Below are 18,647 nucleotides of genomic sequence, written 5' to 3'. Positions count from 1 at the left end.
TGCCATTTTATTTTTAAATCATATATATTTAATTTTATGTATATACATATGCATATCATACATGTGACAAAGGGCTTGACTTTACTTAATGAAAAGTGGTCTAAGATCCTTTTATCTTTTTATTCTTAATGAAGGAAGGAATGAATTGCAATGAATATACATTGCTTCTCCCTCAAAAAACAATGATAAAATTTGTAAATGTTTTCATTCAAACTAGACATCTCTCTTTGTTTTATTTATTTGTCTGTTGGCTTCCTTTTGCTTCAAACAAGTTTGCAGAAATGAAATTTATGTGTTTACGTTCACAACATCCAAAAATGTTAGTGTGACCTTGGAATGATTATTTAGTTTTGTTCTAAAGAATCTGGTAACTTTTTCTTAGACTCAAAAATTTAGCATAGTCTGGGGATTGAAAACTGCACGATTTAATTTAGGTAAAGATAAGAATGTAACACCACTAAATATATAAAATTACTCAGTTATCTAAGCAAGTAAATCAGACATGCTTTGAGATGCTGTGGCTGCCTTGAATTAATAATGCATTGAAGAGTAGATTTGACTAATGTGCACTCAACATATTTTAACATTTCACTTTCAACCTTGTTAAATGTGGCTAAAAATGTAAAATTAATTATTTAAAACCGTAGAAGGAATCCAACCTTTCCCCAATTTTACCCCAAATTACAAAGTTTAAAAAAAAAATTGCAGTTAGTTGTGGCCTAATGGAAAGCAGGTGTATGATACTCTGTTAAGCAGACTAATTGGTGGTGATGAGCTTTGCATTGCAGAAGGATCATTAGTGAGGGTGGGATGCTGCACTCCTCCAGCGCGTGGGCCCTGAGCCACTCACACATTTAAAGTATGATTCAGTTCACAGAAATGTTGTTTATCACCAGCTCTTCAGGAAAATACTGTTATGCAAGCTGAAGTCCCTTAGTACAGGAACCTTTTGGATTGCAAGGGACGTTTAAAAGGACTTGCTTTGTGGGTTTCCTGGTAGCTGGTAAATACCTTTGCAATTTAAAAATAAAGCTAATTGATGTCCATAATTAGTATCTGTTATTTAAATGCAGAATAGCACCTTTTGAATGGCTCCTAGGATTGACAGAAATAACAACCACCCGAGCTAACATTCCCTGAGCCCACATTTGAAGTGTTTTACAGGTACTGTGTCCTTAGGTCTCAGCGGCTCTGGGAAGGTGAGAGACCCGGGCAGAGAGAGGTCTAGTAACTCGCCTGAGGTCACTCAGCTGGTGAAATAGCAAAGCTGCATTTTGAATGCAGGATCTTCCTGCACTGTTGTTGCCTCTTTGCCAGTGGATCCTCATCTCTGGTTTTGGCTCCCAGGGCACAGCTCCGTGCTAAGTGAATGTGTGAATGAAGCCTTGAGGGCCAGGAGGAGGAATAAAGGAAGGAAGGTCTGACTTGCAAAGGCTGAGGGATGCTCTTGCTGCTTTTTTGTTCTTGAAAATGCTAAAAAGAACATTTTTCAGATAAGGTTGTTTCTGAAAGAGGATGGGTGAACATTCCCAAAGCCGTGCGTTTTTAGATCTGAATGTTTCTAAAAGGTTTATTGACAACAGCCTGCGATACCTTTGTCACAGAACTTAAATAAAGGGGCACCTGGGTGGCTCAGTGGTTGAGCTTCTGCCTTTGGCTCAAAGTTGTGATCCTGGGGGGCCTGGGATTGAGTCCCGCATCGGGCTTTCCGCAGGGCGCCTGCTTCTCCCTCTGCCTGTGTGTCTCTCTCTGTCTCTCATGAACAAATAAATAAAATTATTTTTAAAAGAACTGAAATAAAGAGGAAACAATGTTGAGCATTTTAGAAAAAAAGCCCTTTAAAAATCATACATATCTGCATTACAGATTGTCCCCCTGTGGCCTCGCCTGGGACATAACGCCTCTGCTCTGTTGAGAAACTTCTCTGGGATCACGCCCTGTCCCCCATCACCCCCTGCTCCGGGGGCACCAGTGAGCTATTTGAGGTTTGAGCTAGGGGTCCTGTCCCTCCTGGGAGTCCCAGGTAGCAGGACCTGGCCCCCTGGGGACCCTGCATCATCCTCTAGGTTGGTGCTAGGCCCTCCTAAGAAAACCAGATTTCAGACATCAGCTCCTGGAAGTAGGTTAGATCACTTGGGCCTCAGGGGAATTTCCCTCCTAGTCGTACCTGGTGCTTTGTCCAGCTTCTGAGCCCAAGAGGCCCAGGGGGTAGTTTTTCTGTCTGGACAGCTGGAGGCTGGACCAAACATGGGGAAAATAGGAACAGTACAGCGCCTCCCCTCCAGGATGAGGTCCTGGGCCTACCGGTCCTGGCCTCACTCACCCACATCTGCTTGTGCCCCCAGCAAACATCCTGTGATCACGGGGAGCCATGGACGTGTTGGGGGAAGAGACGTCAGGTGGAGAAAGCCCCTGGGCCAGGTGGCAGCGCCACCATTGTCCACAATGTTCTCGAGAATTGTCAGGGCAGGGCACCTGTGCAGGTGAAACAGCTTATTTCCCCGCAATAAAGACATGAATTGATTTGTCTTTGAAGGCAGGTAAGTGCCAGTGGGTGTCAGTCCACACTGTTCTTTTTTATGCAGCTTTTTTTTTTTTTTTTTAAGAACCAATTCTCCAGCTTTCTTTGAATTTTCCTCATTACCTGGGTCCCCTGGCTGCCCCCTGGAGGCTGGCCTGAGCCACCCAGCCTGGGCTGTGGGCCGGCACGCCCCTCTCTCCTAGGACAGCACATCAGTAGCTCATCACTGTGCTCAGTGCTGCTGAGCTGACCTACTTTTCCTGTTTGCCCACAGCAGGCTAAGCCTGTTTAGTGTTGTCCAGAGGGGCTGGGCCGAGCAAGGAGCTTTCTGAGTCGTACAGATGGCAGTCTTCTGGGTGAACGTGGTTTAATCTGTTTGCCCTGTTTTCCATTAGTCTAAAGGGTTAGGGCCCAGCACCTAAGGTGACACGGGGACAGGGTCCAAGTGCAGGGCATCCTGTGTCCCAATTCAGCCTGTCTCCTGGAGATCCTGCGGCATGGTGAATTATTGCTGGGAACCAAGGCTTCTCTCCAAACTTTAAAAACAGATTTCTAAATGGAAGCTCTTTGGCCATGTACTTCCTTACTGGGAATGTGTACTGAGCCCCAGGAACCTCTGCTTCTGAGATGTAGAGGGGATGGGAACTATGCTTGCCCTCCTCAAGAGGGAGGAATCTTCTAGTGTGTTGGGGAGGTGTGGGAGGCAGGGGTGACCAGCTAAGGCCAAGGCACCACAGAAATAAACAGAGCTTATGATGAGGTGAGGATGGCAGAGGTGGGGATGGGAGTGGGACCTTGGATGGGACCAGAGCTCCAGAGCTGGAGGGATGAAGAAGATGGTGTTGCCAATGTAGATGTCAGGGGATGGGGATGGAGGAGGGGGCAATGTGACTGGGGTAGCAGCTCGTCAATCCAGGGCTGAGCATGGCTGACATGCTCAGGAATGTGGAGTGTGCCCTGTGAGCCCCTCTGAGCTACTGGTGCACAATCTCCCCAAAACGCACACATACATTTACTGCTTTTATTCTTTGCTGAGATATTGCTGCATTGCTATTTGTGGGCGTAGGATAGTGTCTGTTAGAGTTGTTCAGGGAAAAAAATCGTGGGATCAGATAGGCATGATTAAATAAGCTGACATATGAGAAAGCCAGAAGCTAGCGCTTTATCTTTTTCTCTAACTCCTGTATTTGTGCATAGCAAAATGCCTCACGGAAGGTGTCCTGGGCCTGCCCTTCCTAACAGCAAAGCCCTGATGGAACCGTCCTCACCGTGGGGCTTGTGTCTGAAACTCTCCTGGACACTCCGAAGCCACCATCTCCCAGGGGAGAGTCGGGCCAGTGGGCAAATTGTGCATTTCCTGGGGTCACTTCATTAGATATGCATAAGAGGCAAGAACTCAGTCTTTGTTTTAAAAAAGAAAAAATAGACTTCTCCTGCTTTCTCTTGCAGTTTCTTCAGTGTTATCAGGCCAGATGGGAGGAGAGAGATATTCCAAAATACCTTTAATTTACAACATGAATATCTGAATGTACAAAATGGGGAAACCAGAGATTTCTAGTCCTGCCAGGGCAAAACCCAATTGGCCTTTGAATGGCATGAAAGTCAGGCCTTTTTGGACCAGCTGACAGCTTTCCGCTTGCTTGGTGAACAAGACTGTCGCAGGCAGTGATTGTCCCACCGCCGGCCAAGGTCTTCCTGGGGGAAGTGCTTTGAGTCCCCTCTCTCAGGTGGGCTGGGGGCTTCCTGGTCTGTGCTTGTGCCTCCTCTTCCTGTGTAGGGAAGACCTCCCAAAGGAGGCAGGCCTTTCTTCAGACTCTGCACATTCCAGGTGCTGTGTGTTTCTGGAAGAGAAGATAGAAGGTGGGCATCTAGTTAGAGAGGGAAGGATCTAGTCTATGTTGGAAATCGCCCTCCAACCAAAGCTGGTGGGGCATCCAGAAATGGGACTGTTTCTACAGAACATTCCTGTAGTGGCTGCCTTGTCTCATGGATGGTAGCTTGTGCACTGGAGGCCCCCCCCCATCCGTCTGCCCTCCCTAGTCAGGACTGCTTTCCACTGGGGGGCGGGGGCTGGACCTCCCCTTGGGATGCCCCCTTGCCAGGCCCCTGATAACATCAGAGACTGTGGCTCATCTGTGCGCTGCCTGCCCGCAGAGACACACGCGGGGCACAGCACCCATGAGAGGAGCAGGGACCTCGAGCGGGCAGAGAGACCCCGCCCGAGACACAAGGCCACCCTCTGCTCAGACAGCTCTGGGTGTCAGTGGTCAAGGCCTGTTTCTCGACCCTGGGCATCAGATACCACCAGACTCATGTCAGGGGGCGGGGGGCAGGCCTGTCCAGGCGACTTGGATGGACCTGGCAATGCTCCTCACGCCAGAGGAAGGCCCCCCAGGCCAGCACCCGCCTCCCCTGGGTTGGGGGGATTACCTCAGCCCAGCTGGACCACAGAGAGCCAACGGCAGGAACTGCAGCGCTCTGGCTTCACGGATACCTGTGAAGAGTGAACACGGTCAGCACAGTCAGCAGAGGGTCTCACAGCACAGAGGGTGCCCCCAGGGCCTCTGGCAGCCCTAGAGCTGACCCGGGCCCCGCGGCCCCAGCACGGGGGGTGCCATCAGCCCCTGGCTCTCCGCAGCCAGCGGACTGAAGCAGTCTATGTTCTTATTCACCGTTATTTGAAGCCCTGATACGAAACCCCAAATCTCCCAGCCCGGATGTCCAAAACAAGCCTGACTCTTCCTATTTCGAGGACTTCTTTTTCTTTGGCTCTCCTTGCAAGCTGGAGCACAATGAGGATGAGTATCCCCAGGCCAGAAGGAGCGTTAGGACCGGTTACGTGCTGGGGAGCTGCTGGCTGGAGCAGAGTTTCATGGATTCATTTTGGTTTGTCTGTGGCAGCTGATGAGCGGTTCTCAACAAAGGCTTTCACTGACTCAGCTCTGGGCATGACTCATAAATCTCCTCTTCCCCTCTTGCTGATTTTTATAGGGATCTATTGTCCACACCCTGACCACACACTGTCCCCCCTCCATCACATTTTCTAATTGACTCAGGTTTTCACTGTGAAGCCTAAACTCTATAAAGGGGCCCTCCGAAGGGAATCTTGAGTGCTTGGAACATAACAAAGGTTGCAAGAATAATATGCCATGTGAGGCTGACCCTAACCTCCAGGTATCGAGACGATTTTTATTTTGGAAGCTCTTTGCTGACCAAACGATGTCATTGTCTATTTAATAACGAAGTTTCTAACTTTCTCTAGCCCCTCCTTCATTGCTATGGCCCTGTTCCCCTGAATAATGAATCATCAGACCCTTGCAAGGGGGACTCATGATTGTAACCGGCAGATAGAGCCTCAGTGCTGACCATTGGAGGAGCTTCTGGTATGATTTTCGTGCATTCATGGCAGGTCGCTGAGGTGGGGGGCTCATCTTGGTGATTTCTGGGAACTGGGCCCAGTGAAGCCCCCAGCAAGGCTCAGGAGGCCTTGCTGCCAGGGTGCCAGGGGGTGGGGACTTGCCAGAGTGGCCAGGGTGAAGGAGGGACCTGTCCACCTTGCATTTCCCAAGTCGAAGGATGTGCCAGGATGTGGCGAGCATTTCTCAGTTGGAGGGGAATTGGGACTGCAGGAGCGGGCGGCGCTCGCATTTTCACTGCCCGTTTCCTTTAGAAAAGCTATTTTTTTCCCCCAGCAAATGATTCATTGCAACCAAAACAACATTCCCGGGAGAGGAAGAATTAAAATGTGGAAGTCATTTCCTAGCCTCCCCCAAAGGACAAAGGGACACCAGTAAGCATGGCAGTTCATCAGTGGCTATTTTACAAAGCCTTTCTGTTTCTTAAGTATAATGAGGAAAAATCGTTATCAAGTTCTCACGTACAAGATAAAGATGCTAATCCCAAACGACATGAGGTCCCCTCACCAGGGGCTGACTGGGAAGACAGGAAAGAACCCCCATCTAGGGGAAATGCATGTGCTTGCTGTTGCCCCTTTTGATTTCAACAAATTCTTGGTTTTAATGCTTTCTCTTTGTGATGAGCTAAATTCACCAGCTTTGGTCAGTATGGTGGAGAGAAATACTAGGATTCTCCAGCTAACGTGGGTCCAAGATTCAAGCCATTTCTCAGCCGGTTTGTAAGTGTCATGATTTCATTTTGTAAAAACAATGGCCTGGCCACCCAACAGACTTATAATAGTCACTTGGAAGAAAATTCAAGATGATATGGAATTGGCTGTACAAAAAGTTAAAAAGTGGGGATCCCTGGGTGGCTCAGCGGTTTAGCTCCTGCCTTCAGCCCAGGGCCTGATCCTGGGGTCCCAGGATCAAGTCCCACATCGGGCTCCCGGCATGGAGCCTGCTTATCCCTCTGCCTGTGTCCCTGCCTCTCTCTCTCTCTATGCCTATCATGAATAAATAAATAAAAATCTTTTAAAAAAAAAAAAAAGGTTAAAAAGTAAAAGACCCTGAAAAGGAAGGCTGAGTAGTGATTCTTTCTGGCTCCCAGCCTGTTTCTGCAAATAAAGTTTTATTGGAACACAACCACACCCATTCATTTACATACCGTCTATAACAGCAGAGTTGAGTAGCTGCAGCAGAGACGGGTTGGTCTGCCTCTAAAATATTTACTAGGCAGCTCTTTACAGAAAGAGCACTGCCAACCCTTGTGTTAGTAGAATAACATACTTCCCATGTATATTGCATGAAGCCTTCTCTGGAGACCCAGTCCTTGGGGGTGTCTCTGTCACCTAAGGGTGTATGATTCCTTCGTCTCCTGTCTCACTGCTGACACACGGTGGGACCCGGGGCAGACGTGCCATGAGAAAACAGACAGGCTGCCGTTTGCTGATCCCTGTTCACCAAGGGCCAGAGTTGCAGTCCGTTGTATAGCAGTAAGTGGCTGTGAGAAAGAATGTTCCAGAACCCTTAGGGTAGAAATTTCACCAAGGTAATGAAAATGTCACTTGCACACTTCACTTCTGTTCTCTGGTTCGATTAAGGTCAATAGCTATTTCTTGAGGACATCCTCGGGCATTCTGTTTGTTCCATTCCCTTCTCTCCCTCCCACCCAGCCTGACAACAACCTAAGTCTCTGCCGAGTTACACTGGACGGCTGGGACAGGCTCACCACTCCAGGCAGTGTGTGTGCACGTCTGTCTTTCTGCCGTGCCTACACACACACAATGACTGGTAGACACAAGAACAATAATCCCACTCTGCTCAGACATTTTATTTTATTTTTTTTAAAGATTCTTATTTATTTATGAGAGAGAGACAGAGAGAGAGAGAGGCAGAGACACAGGCAGAGAGAGAAGCAGGCTCCATGCCGGGAGCCCGACGCAGGACTCGATCCCAGGATGTCCATGATCGTGCCCTGGGCCAAAGGCAGGTGCTAAACCGCTGAGCCACCCAGGGATCCCCTGCTCGAAGACATGTTATAGGCTTAAGTACCAGTTTCTACGGCTAGCTGCTGAGCTGGTTATCATTACTGATAGTGTGATTAACAGTAGCCAGACATTTCTGAGGACTTATGTGTGCCCAGGGCCTGTGCTGGGGGTTTCTACAAAGGGCAGAAGCAGGGTTTCAGCCTGGGCCTGACAAGTGCAGGCCTCTGCTGCCTTTGCCCCTTCCCGGAGCTCCGAGACCCGGTGTGTCCCACTAGCCTGCCTGCTGTGGCAGCGGGTGTGGCTCTCGGCTCCGTCCCTGGAGGCTTCCCGAGCCCAGCCAGGGCTCACTGGCCTCGCGTGCTTACATCCTCCAGCTGGGCTGCTTCCTGGGTCCAGCCCAAGCTGCTTTACCCACCCCATCCTGCATGTTGGTCTCCACAGTCCTGCTTACCGGCAGCCACAGGTGGTCTCCGGAGGTGCGACAGGGGCACCCATCCATGGGTGCCTCTTGGTTGGCAAAATAGTCTCCCCATCAATACAGCCCTTCCTTTCTCTGGTCAGGAGCACCTCTCAGAAATGTTAGGCCTGTGTGGCCCCATTCACCCTGCAGTGACCTTCCTGCTGTGCAGAGAGCATGTTCACGGAACAGTAAGGCAGAGAAGAAGAAAAGATGGTCCTGGAGTCAGCTGCCTTAGCAGGGGCTCAGGCCCCCAGTGGGAACGTAAAGGCTAGGACAGTTAGGGGAGGCCAGCATGTGATGGAGAGAACCCCCCTGGAGGCCTGAGCTGCTGGCAGCACGCTGGGCCCTGCCTGCACACATGCCTGCTGACATCCTTCTCCTTTATGGCCCACGTCATCTCTGCCTGGTGGATGCCAGCCCCACTTTAGCAATGAGGGAAACAGAAACTCATGGAGTTTAGGGACTTGGTCAAGGTCATAGAGTAAGTGGGTTGGAATTGAAATTTAAATCAGCCTGACTCTGATGTGGGAACCTCACACGTGCGCAGCAGGCTGTGGGTGAAGTGCCTGAGTCCGCTCCAAGAAGACAGCCCGGGGTTGGCTCTCCCGCAGGCCCTGTGTCCACGGGCAGGCTGCTCAGTCCTCCTGGGAGATGCTTCCGGGTACGACAGGGACGTAACCAGAGCCAGCCCATTCTACACATAGAACCGGATGGGGGTAAAATAAGATGATGGTGTTTCAGAATTTTGCCATGGCTGAGGGTTGGTGAGGGAGCCACCTGCCCCTCCTGAAGAGTCAGAGGGGCTTTTCCTTTACACAGAATAGTTTTGTTTTAATTCTTAGTCCTGAGGACATAGGTGCACCTTTAAAGGTACTTCGTGAGTACTGTTATTCTGGGTTAACCAAGATCATTGAGAGATTTGTGGGAGTCAGTGTTCTGCGGTCCCACCAGAGCTCAGGTAGGGCTTTGGCTCTGGCCCTGACCTTCCTTTCAACCCTGTCTGCCTGTCTGTCCCTCCCTTCCTTCTCTCCTTCATTCCTCCGATACTTACTGAGCACTCACTATGGGTAAGTCGCAGGGCTGGGCATCCTGGCAAGGTGTAAAGGTGCATTTTATCTCGTCCTTGCCATCAGTGAAGATAACCTGATTTTGAGTGTCTGCTGCGGGCCAGGCTAGGTACTCTCCCCTGTGCCAATGCAATTCTTTCGAGAATTGCCGCTGTCCTCTGAGGAACTCTCTGTCGCCTCTCTGATCAGAACCTCCAGTGCCTTCCCATTCACTCAGAGCAAAAGCCAAACTTTGTCCAGTCTCCCTGGTATGTATTCCCGTGGCTCCTTCCCTCAGGTCATATCTCAAACATGGTCTTACTAGGGAGACCTTCTGTGACCCCCTAAAATAGCAAAAGAGTAAGACTCCAGCCAGCCCAGTACAGCACTCCCTACCCCTGCCCCCACCCTGCATCAACTCTCCTTTATTTTTCTCCACAGAAGTTATAAGCAGTTGACAGTGTTTGCTTATTTATTTGCTTGTGACTTGCCCCCACTCCCCTACCCAACACCCACCCTCTAAGCACCATGAGAGCAGGGGCTTTGCAGGTTGCCCTAGCACTCAGGGAATACCCATTGAATCACTGAACATCATGTTAGTGCTTCAAGGAAGCCACTCCGTTACCTCTTCACAGAGAGAAGCCGAGTACATGGATCAGAGACCTCAACATGGTTACGACTCAGTTTTTCCCAAATTAGATTCTACACAATCTAGATTCAACACAATCCCAATCAAGGTTGCAGCAGGCATTTTTATAGAAATTGACAATGTAAATTCCAAAATTTGCAAGGAAATGCAAAGACCTAGAATAGCCAAGAATCTTAAATAAGAAGCACAAAATTGGAAAGCTCACACTACATTGCTACCAAGAATCTCTATAAAGCCAGAGGAGTTGAGATAGTGTGGAACTGACATAAAGATAGACAAATCCAAGATGCCACAGAGTTAGGAAACAGAATAAGTTTCCCTAAACAGCAGGTTAGCTGTCTTCAGATAATATGCTCAATATGTTTCCAGGTGAAGTGCCTCTAAGTTTGAAGCAATGGCTCTGATTGTCAATCTGATAAAAGCTCAATAATTATGTATCCAACTCTAAAAACAGAGAAGATAGCATATTCATTGTACTTTTTTGAGATTGATAATTGGATCTACCACTTTAAATTTAGCAATTCTTCATTTGGAAAAGGACTATCTGAAAATTGAAGAAAAATATTGCACATGCCATGTGTAAATGTAACTAACATGCAGTTTAAAGACAAGTTTAAGGTACCTGGGTGGCTCATTCGGTTGAGCATCTGCCTTCACCTCAGGTCATGATCTCAGGATCCTGGGATCGAGCCCCACATCAGGCTCCCTGATCAGTGACGAGTCTGTTTCTCCTTCTGCCCCTCCCCCCACTCATGTTTTCAATCTCTCTCTCTCTTTCTCAAATAAATATTAAAAAAAAATAATAAAGCTAAGTTTGGCACTACCTTAGCCAGGTAGTTAAGGCCAATGTCATAGGGATAGATGCTGTTAACACCCTTGACATGATGTGATAAGAATGGCACTTTACCCCTTGTAGGCTTCCTCTAAAAACCCATATGCTCAATCTGACCATGAGAAAAAACATCAGACAAACCCAAATTGAGGGACATTCTACAAATCCTAAACAAGGAGAGTCTGAGAAACTCTCACATCTATGAGATGCCTAAGGAGACACGATGACTAAGTGTAATGTGGTACCCTAGATGAGATCTTGGGACAGAAAAAGGACATTAGGTAGAAACTAATAAATATTAATAAAGTGTGGACTTTATTTAATGATGTGTCAATGATGTTCATTAATTGTGACAAATGTACCATACTAATGTGAGGTGTTCATAATAAGGGATACTGGGTGCAGGATATGTAGGAACTCTCTGTAGTGCCTTTGCATTTTCTGTAAATGCAAAATAATTCTAAAAAGTAAAGTTTATTTCAAAAAAATATTTATCCTGTATATCTGCATGCTGCCGAGACCCTGTAGATAGATGGACCTGAATAAAGATTCTGTAAATATATATATAGGATCACAGGAGACATCTGACAAAAATGCCAATGCAATTCAACAGGGAAAGAAATGTCTTTTCAATAAATGACCCTGAAGTAACTGAATGTCCAGATTCGAGCAAGGGAAAAAAAAAAAAAGATCCTTGACCATTGTTTTACACCAGACATAAAATTTAATTTGCGATGGACTATAGATCTAAATGTAAAAGCTAAAATAATAAAGCTTTTAGAAGGAAACAGGAGAATTCTTCATGACACTGAGGTGGCAGAGATTTCTGAGGACACAAAATCACTAACCATGAAATTAAAAATTTATAAACTGGACTTTATCTGTTCACCAAGAGATACCATCAAGAAAGTGCAAAGGCCAGCCACAGACTGGGAGAAAATGTTCACAAATTGATCTCTAGATCTGGCAAAGTTCCGTGGGCAGAAGAGAGAAACCTCTACAAACCAGTACAAGGAAGACAAATGGCCCAATTTTTAAAGAAAAAAGAAAGAAAAATAATGGGCAAAAAACTTGGACATCTCACTGAAGAAGCTATCTTGGTGGTCAATAAGCACATGAAAAGATACTCAGTGTCAGCAATCATGAGGGAAATGCAAATTCAAATCCCAGTGAGATCCCACAACACACCCGCTAGAATGACTAAAAGTAAGAAACCAATACCAAGTGTTGGCAAGAATGTGGAACCGCGGGAACTCTCACATGCTCCTGGTGCAAATGTAAAATTGTGCGGTCACTTTGGAAAACAGTTGGCAGTTTTTGATAAACTAAGCATATGGCCACCCTATAATATAGCAATTATACTCCTACCTGGGTATAAACACCCAAGAGAATGAGCACTTATTTCCACCAAAAGACTTGGGTCTAACTTACACTGGTGATGTTAATTTTGACCCCTAGGGAAAGTAGTGTCTGCCAACCGCCCCCAGTTATAAAGTTACCATTCTTCTTTGTAGTTAATAAATATATTGAAGGAGATACTTTATGCAGATATCCTGAGTCTTCTCAAACTTTTGCATATTAATTTCAACATCCATCAATGGATCTTGCCTGCAAAAATTATTACTATGGGGTACTGATGTGATTTTCTATTTCCTATATTCCTTTTACCTTTATGAATTGGAGTTGTTCTGTAAGGGAGATCTGTCCCCCTCCCCAACTGCCCATTGATTTATCCGGTTAATGATTTGTATCCTTATGGACTCAAGAAGTTTCTTCTGTAGGTTACAGTCTATCATTACCGACTTTGTGACTTAAATAGTTCCAAGGATCTTCTCTGCTAGTCTCTCTTTCCTCAGCCTCTCATCACGATTGTGTTATTATTTCTTGAGTGTTTAGTTCCTAGATGCAGATGCTTATACTTCAAATTTGGGGAAATGTAAAAGGTTTTGAAAGGTTCCAAATAGTTTGTGTTCCAGAAAATCCAAGAAACCCAGAACTGGAGGAGTTCTCATAAATGAACATTACTGAGTATCCTTCCTGTTCCACTTCACACCTTTCCACCCTCCTCTGTACCCGGGGCTCCCCCATACGGATGACATCATGGGCCCCCTGCCTCACCCTTCTGGGTGGTATATCCAATAGGCGACACCAGCGAGACAGGATGGGCAGAGAGTGAGGTGAGGTATTTATTCCCTTGACTCCCCTCTTAAAAGGTTTCTTCAGGCTGGCTGCATCCTTCCACCAAATGCCCCCTACCCTATAGGACACACTCCTTCCAGATTTGGGAAACTATTTCCTTCTGATCCCTTCACTCTCAGGGGGGTTAACAGCTCGTCTGATACTAACCCTAGGTAACCACACCATCCCTCTTGGTTCCCCTAAACCCCACCCACACCTTTCTGTCAAAGTCCTGTCTCCTGTTGGGACTTTGACTAATAGATCTCATAAATGTCTAATGCACTTAGAATATGTGGTTGTCCAGAGTGAAGATTCTATAGTATCCCTCCATTATTCACTCTGGGGGTTAATCACATCAGCAGTTATCTTCTCACCTCCATACAGAATCTTCTCTGCCTTCACTTAAGCTCCATGTTCTCTTCCCTGGTTCTGTGTGATCATGAAAAAAAATTTTTTTTGCTCAAAATCCTACGCAATTGAGAGGAATAGGTGCCGCCTCTTAAACTTGTCTACTGTTCCTTTAACCAGACCTCACAGGAAAGATTTTCTCCCCTTTCTTTTGTGCTTTTGGGCCCTAATTTCTCCACATCATGAAATAAAAGGATGGCTCAAAAATGAGGGTAGGGGGTACAGCCATGTTCCTCGCAGCACTACTGGTGGTAGTCAAAAGGTGGAAGCCACTCAGTGCATGGACAGATGACGGGATAAATAAAAAGTGGTATAAACACACAATGGAAGGTTATTCAGTCTTTTTTTTAAAGATTTATTTATTTTATTTATTTATGATAGACACAGAGAGAGAGAGAGAGGCAGAGACACAGGAGGAGGGAGAAGCAGGCTCCACTCCGGGAGCCCGACACGGGACTCGATCCCGGGACTCCAGAGTCACGCCCTGGGCCAAAGGCAGGCACTAAACCGCTGAGCCACCCAGGGATCCCCAAGATTATTCAGTCTTAAAAAGGAAGAAAATCCCCATACATGCTATGATGTGATAAATCTTAAGGACGTTATGCTAAAAGTGAAATCAGCTTGCCACAAAAGGACAACAGTAGTTGTCCTGTATGATTCCACCTGTGTGACAAATGTAGAATAGTCAAATCCATAGAGACAGAGAGAGTGGTGATGGCAAAGTCTAGGGGAGAGGGAATGGGGAGTCAGTGAAGGATGGACACAGAGTTGCAGTTTTGCAAGAAGAAAAGAGTCCCTCAGATGGTGGTGATGGTTGCACAAGAGCAATGCACTTAACGCTGTTGAACTGTCCACTTAAAAGTGATACATTTTATGTAATGTGTATTTCACCACAGTTGTTTTAGTATTAAAAAAAAAAAAAGAGGGAGGAGCCTGTGGGTGGCTCTGAGGTCATCATCTCAGGGTCCTGGGATTGAGCCCTACTTTGGGCTCCCTGCTCAGCAGAGAGTGTGCTTCTCCCTCTCCCTCTGCCTCTTTCCCCCTCCTTATGCTTGCTCGCTCACTCTCTCTCTCTCTCTCGCAAATAAATAAAATCTTAAAAAAAAAAAGGCCCATGAGGAGGGCATGGGAGACAATAGGCTCAGTGACAAGACAGTAAGGATCTGAGTGTGGAGCCCCTGTGGCAGGTACTCCTGGGGAACTTGGCTTAGGTGTCTTCTCATCACACACCTGCCATTGAGCAGAATGGTGTAGACAGGGGTCAGGTGACAGGAATCAGGCACGGGAACGGGAGGGATAGGGGAGAAGAGGAAGTGGGTATAGGTCATCAAGGTTTCATGGATTCAGGAAATGTTTAAGGACAAATATAAGACAGAGAAGACGTGGCTGATAAAGAACAGCTATTAGTCACTTGTAAGTTTTCATTTATGACTAAGCAATCCCAGTAATCCCAGTAATTGCAGGATTCCAGAACCTCAGGAAAGCAGAGTGAAGCCTGCATCCCTCCCTCAAACATGCTCTTCCTAGGGGCACCTGGCGAAGGCCTTGGCTCGGCTGGGTGCTCGCTCACGTCCTGCTCACATGGGCAGCCAGCACGTCCCTGGGAGCACAGATCTGGGGTCGTGCATCACTAAAGAAGGTGACACCACTTTTTTCGCATCTTAAAACTGAACAGATTCCACCTGGAAAGCATTAAGCACAGGCCTGTGTACAGATGAATTAAAACCCCATTTTAATTACGCTGCAAACCTCAACTCGGGACGGCTGTGCCTCCCGAACCTATCACTAAAGCGAGGCTGTGGGTGACTGAATGGAGCAGGGTGTGCGCACGCTGAGTGTGCGCGTGTGGAGCTGCAGAATTCTCCCTCCTTGTCGGGCTCCCACCCATCCCTGTGCACCTGTCGGACCCACATCACAAAACCAGTTGATCTTAGACAGATCCGTGTGCCCCATTAAAAAGTATCTGCTACTTGAAGTTTCGAGGGTGTTGGTGCGGTCGCAGAGTGTCGGTTTGGGCCTCCTGACTTCAGACCCTCTGGGAAGAGGAGTGTGTGGGCACTGGTGACTCAGCTCTTCTGGGGTCCCCACCCTGATCCCACTCACTCTGCCCCCTCGGCCACCACGGCCTTCACCTCCAGTTCCCCCCCGCAGGCTCTGGCCTCGTGGGCCACCCTCAGAGTGTTTCTGCTCCCAGGGCTGCCTGGAGGGGGCGCACCCCAGACACGCGGGACTGTGGGACACGTGTGAATGAAATAAGGAGTCAGAGCCATGGCTCTGAGGCGTGAAGACACAGGCCTACGTGTGGCAGAGGAACCCACATCTGTGGGCCTTAAGATATCCAGCCAGCCGCCCCGGAGAGTACAGGCTCTGGGCAGTGAGGGAGTCTCTGATGCCTTTGGGCTGCGAGAACATTCCTGGATTGTTACTTAATTTTTCGCATTTGTGTGCCTTGACTGTCTAGGGAAGTGTAAATGCCTTGAAGGACTATGGGTTGTCATATTTTGGGGCCCCGTTTCTTCCTGGCTGCATGTAAGCAGGGTTTGTGTATTTGAGTGAACAGATGTATAAATGCGGTCCTTCGTAATGTCATAGGCACCTTGCAGGTTAAGGTCTGAGATAAACAGACACTTCACTGAGCTGGATCTAGACAACAGTTGTCCAAGTGTGATCTGGGGATCCCTGGGGGGGGGGGGGGGTCCAGGAGGTCAAAACAACTTTCCTAATATTAACACATTCTTTGCCTTTTTTATTCTCGTGAATATAGTGAACTTTTCTAGAAGCTCCTTGACATCTGATGATTATATGGCCCTGATACCTAATGGAATGAAGGCTCGCATATTTAAGATTTCTCACTTTAACCCACATACACAAGAACTCTTTGGTGTCTTCAGTAATTTTTGAGAGTGTAAAGGGTTTTACTGAAACCAGAAAGTTTGAGAACCTCTAGGCTAAGGCTGGGGCGGGGGAGGGGGGGCGTTAGATAGGACCAAAATGATGACACCTTGGTAGACCTAAGAAAGGTCTAGAAGCAGACAGTAATCCTCTGTTCTCTTTTGCAGGAAAAACTGCATAGAAAATCTAATGGATGAAGATGAGAAAGACAGGGCAAAGAGGTAAGAAGGAGCGGCTTTCCTGCCTCAGTGTGTTCCATGTGGTCTGCCAGGGTCAAATGTGCTTGTCCTCAGTGTGGATGAGAACACCAGCAAGACAGGCCATTGGGGGACATGCTTTTGGTATCCACCATCCTTGAAATACAGCAGTGCTCTACTAAAAAAAAAAATAATGTAGACCAGCTCCCTCAATTTTCTTCCTTATCCTGAAATTCCTCATTGTTCGGGACTTGCCAAGTGGCTTATATTTTTCACATGTTTGTATATTAACCTTGGTGACCTGGGTCTCCTTTCAGAGGCCACTGAAGTTTACTGCTTTTCCAGCACAGAGACTGCTTGGTAAGGCAGCCTGACTGGAGCCAGGCATGACTGGTTTCAAATCCCAGCCCCACTGTGGCCCCTGCCTGGCTTTGGACAATAATAGGAATCCTCTTTCCCATACGTTGAACACATAGTAATCATCCCTGTGTGATAAGCACTTCCATGTACCCTGCCTCAGTTTCTTCATCTGTACTTGGAGATCCCACCCCTTACGCCATTGTGGTGTTGGCCAGAAATACTAGCTCGGTAGCTGGCGTGTCAGAGCTGTTTAACCCAATCCTTGCTTATTCCTTCACTGGGCACCTACTGAATACCTACTGTTTTAAAGTGGAGTCATGAAGTTGATAGTTTGAAGGTAAAGAGCCGTGGAATATTATCAACATCACACAATTCGCCCCTGTGGGCAGTTCCTGTGCTAGGCTTCAGGGAAATAAAGGTGACATGAGGAGGACACAGGTGAAGGGAGGTGGTTGGTAAGTGACTACAGACCATCAGGCTGCAGGTGACAGGCCCAGCAACAGAGTGTGCTCTCTGGGGAAAGCCTTCACTCACAGGCCCAAGGATGAGCCTTCTTCCTCCATATGATCTCTGTCTGCTTCTGCCACTGTGTGTGTGTGTGTGTGTGTGTGTGTGTGTGTGTGTGTGGCAGGACCCTCAGTCCTCTGCAACGGGCCCTCAGACAGCTGCAGAGCTGAAGGGTTTGCTCACTTCCCTTCACAGCACCTACTGCCTGGTTCACTTACAGAATCATCCACTTGCAAATGGAGGAGCCCTCAGAGGTCCCCCAGTTCGGTGTCTGCCTTTCATGTCACCTGTTGAGGGGAAAGGGTGGCAGGCATGAGAACAAATCCCCAGCCACTCCAGGCCTGCTGGATGTAAATCTGTGGGGCACAGCAGGAGTCTGAACTGCTTGTTAACTCCCCAAGTATTTCCTTAAAGAAAAGTCAGGGAGCAGGGTAGACGGCCAGAGGTGTGGGTGAAACAGGTCAGCCAGGAGTGAGGGTTGTTAACACTGGAGGGTCAGCACTGGGGGTTCATCAGACGCTTATCTCTACCTGTCCATGTTTAAAAATTTTCTCAGGGCCTGGGTGGTGCCATCGGTTGAGCATCTGACTCTTCGTTTTGGCTCAGGTCATGATCTCAGGGCCATGAGATCGAGCCCCGCGTGGGGCTCTGGGCTCAGTATGGAGTCTGCCTGAGATTCTCTCTCCCTCTCCCTCTCCCTTTCCCTCTGCACTTCCCCACAAAAAGAAAAGAATTTTCTCTGATAAAAATCTAAATAGACAACAATTCAAATAACACCCCCAATTTATTTGGAAGTAACATGCCCTTCTCTTGGCAGTGGGAAACTGCCACCGCCCACAGTGGTGCTCTCAGACCTTAAACCACAACCTCTAAGGGTTGCAAAATCCACCTGGTCCCAAGTAACAAGTGGATGAACAAGACTAGCCCAGACCAGACGAGGTTGGAATCTTCCTGCCCTCTCTCATGGGCAGGCGGACTTCCAGTTCTTTCCTCTGGGTGTTTGGCCTCTTGGTCTCCTCACAGGTAGCTGTGGAGTGGGTGCAGGGGCAACACCAGCCCAGTTGCAGCTCGTGAATTCCAACAGACCCTCCCCACTGTCAGCTTCCACTTCCTCACCTGTAACACCACACAGTCATTTCTGTCCTGTCCTCCTCCATGGTTATTTTGGGAATCAGCCACAAAATACACAAAGAAGCTCCTGTGTGTGTGTG

The 18,647-nt window shown here is 47.7% G+C and overlaps 1 protein-coding gene across 2 annotated transcripts in view; it reads left to right on the top strand.

Moving 5' to 3' along the window:
- NPAS2 (neuronal PAS domain protein 2) overlaps positions 1 to 18,647 on the top strand; it is a 158,326-nt gene that overhangs the window by 56,377 nt on the left and 83,302 nt on the right. For both annotated transcript variants that reach the window (XM_077915017.1, XM_077915016.1), the window contains exon 2: positions 16,540 to 16,593. In XM_077915017.1, the coding sequence (XP_077771143.1) occupies positions 16,562 to 16,593 (32 nt within the window). In that variant the 5' untranslated portion in view covers positions 16,540 to 16,561. The remainder of the gene's footprint in view (positions 1 to 16,539; positions 16,594 to 18,647) is intronic.

The sequence above is a fragment of the Canis aureus genome, chromosome 11, assembly GCF_053574225.1.
Source record: "Canis aureus isolate CA01 chromosome 11, VMU_Caureus_v.1.0, whole genome shotgun sequence".
In the NCBI taxonomy this organism is placed as follows: domain Eukaryota; kingdom Metazoa; phylum Chordata; class Mammalia; order Carnivora; family Canidae; genus Canis; species Canis aureus.
The sequence above is the reverse complement of the archived record's forward strand: the minus strand, read 5'-3'. Positions and strand labels throughout refer to the sequence as shown.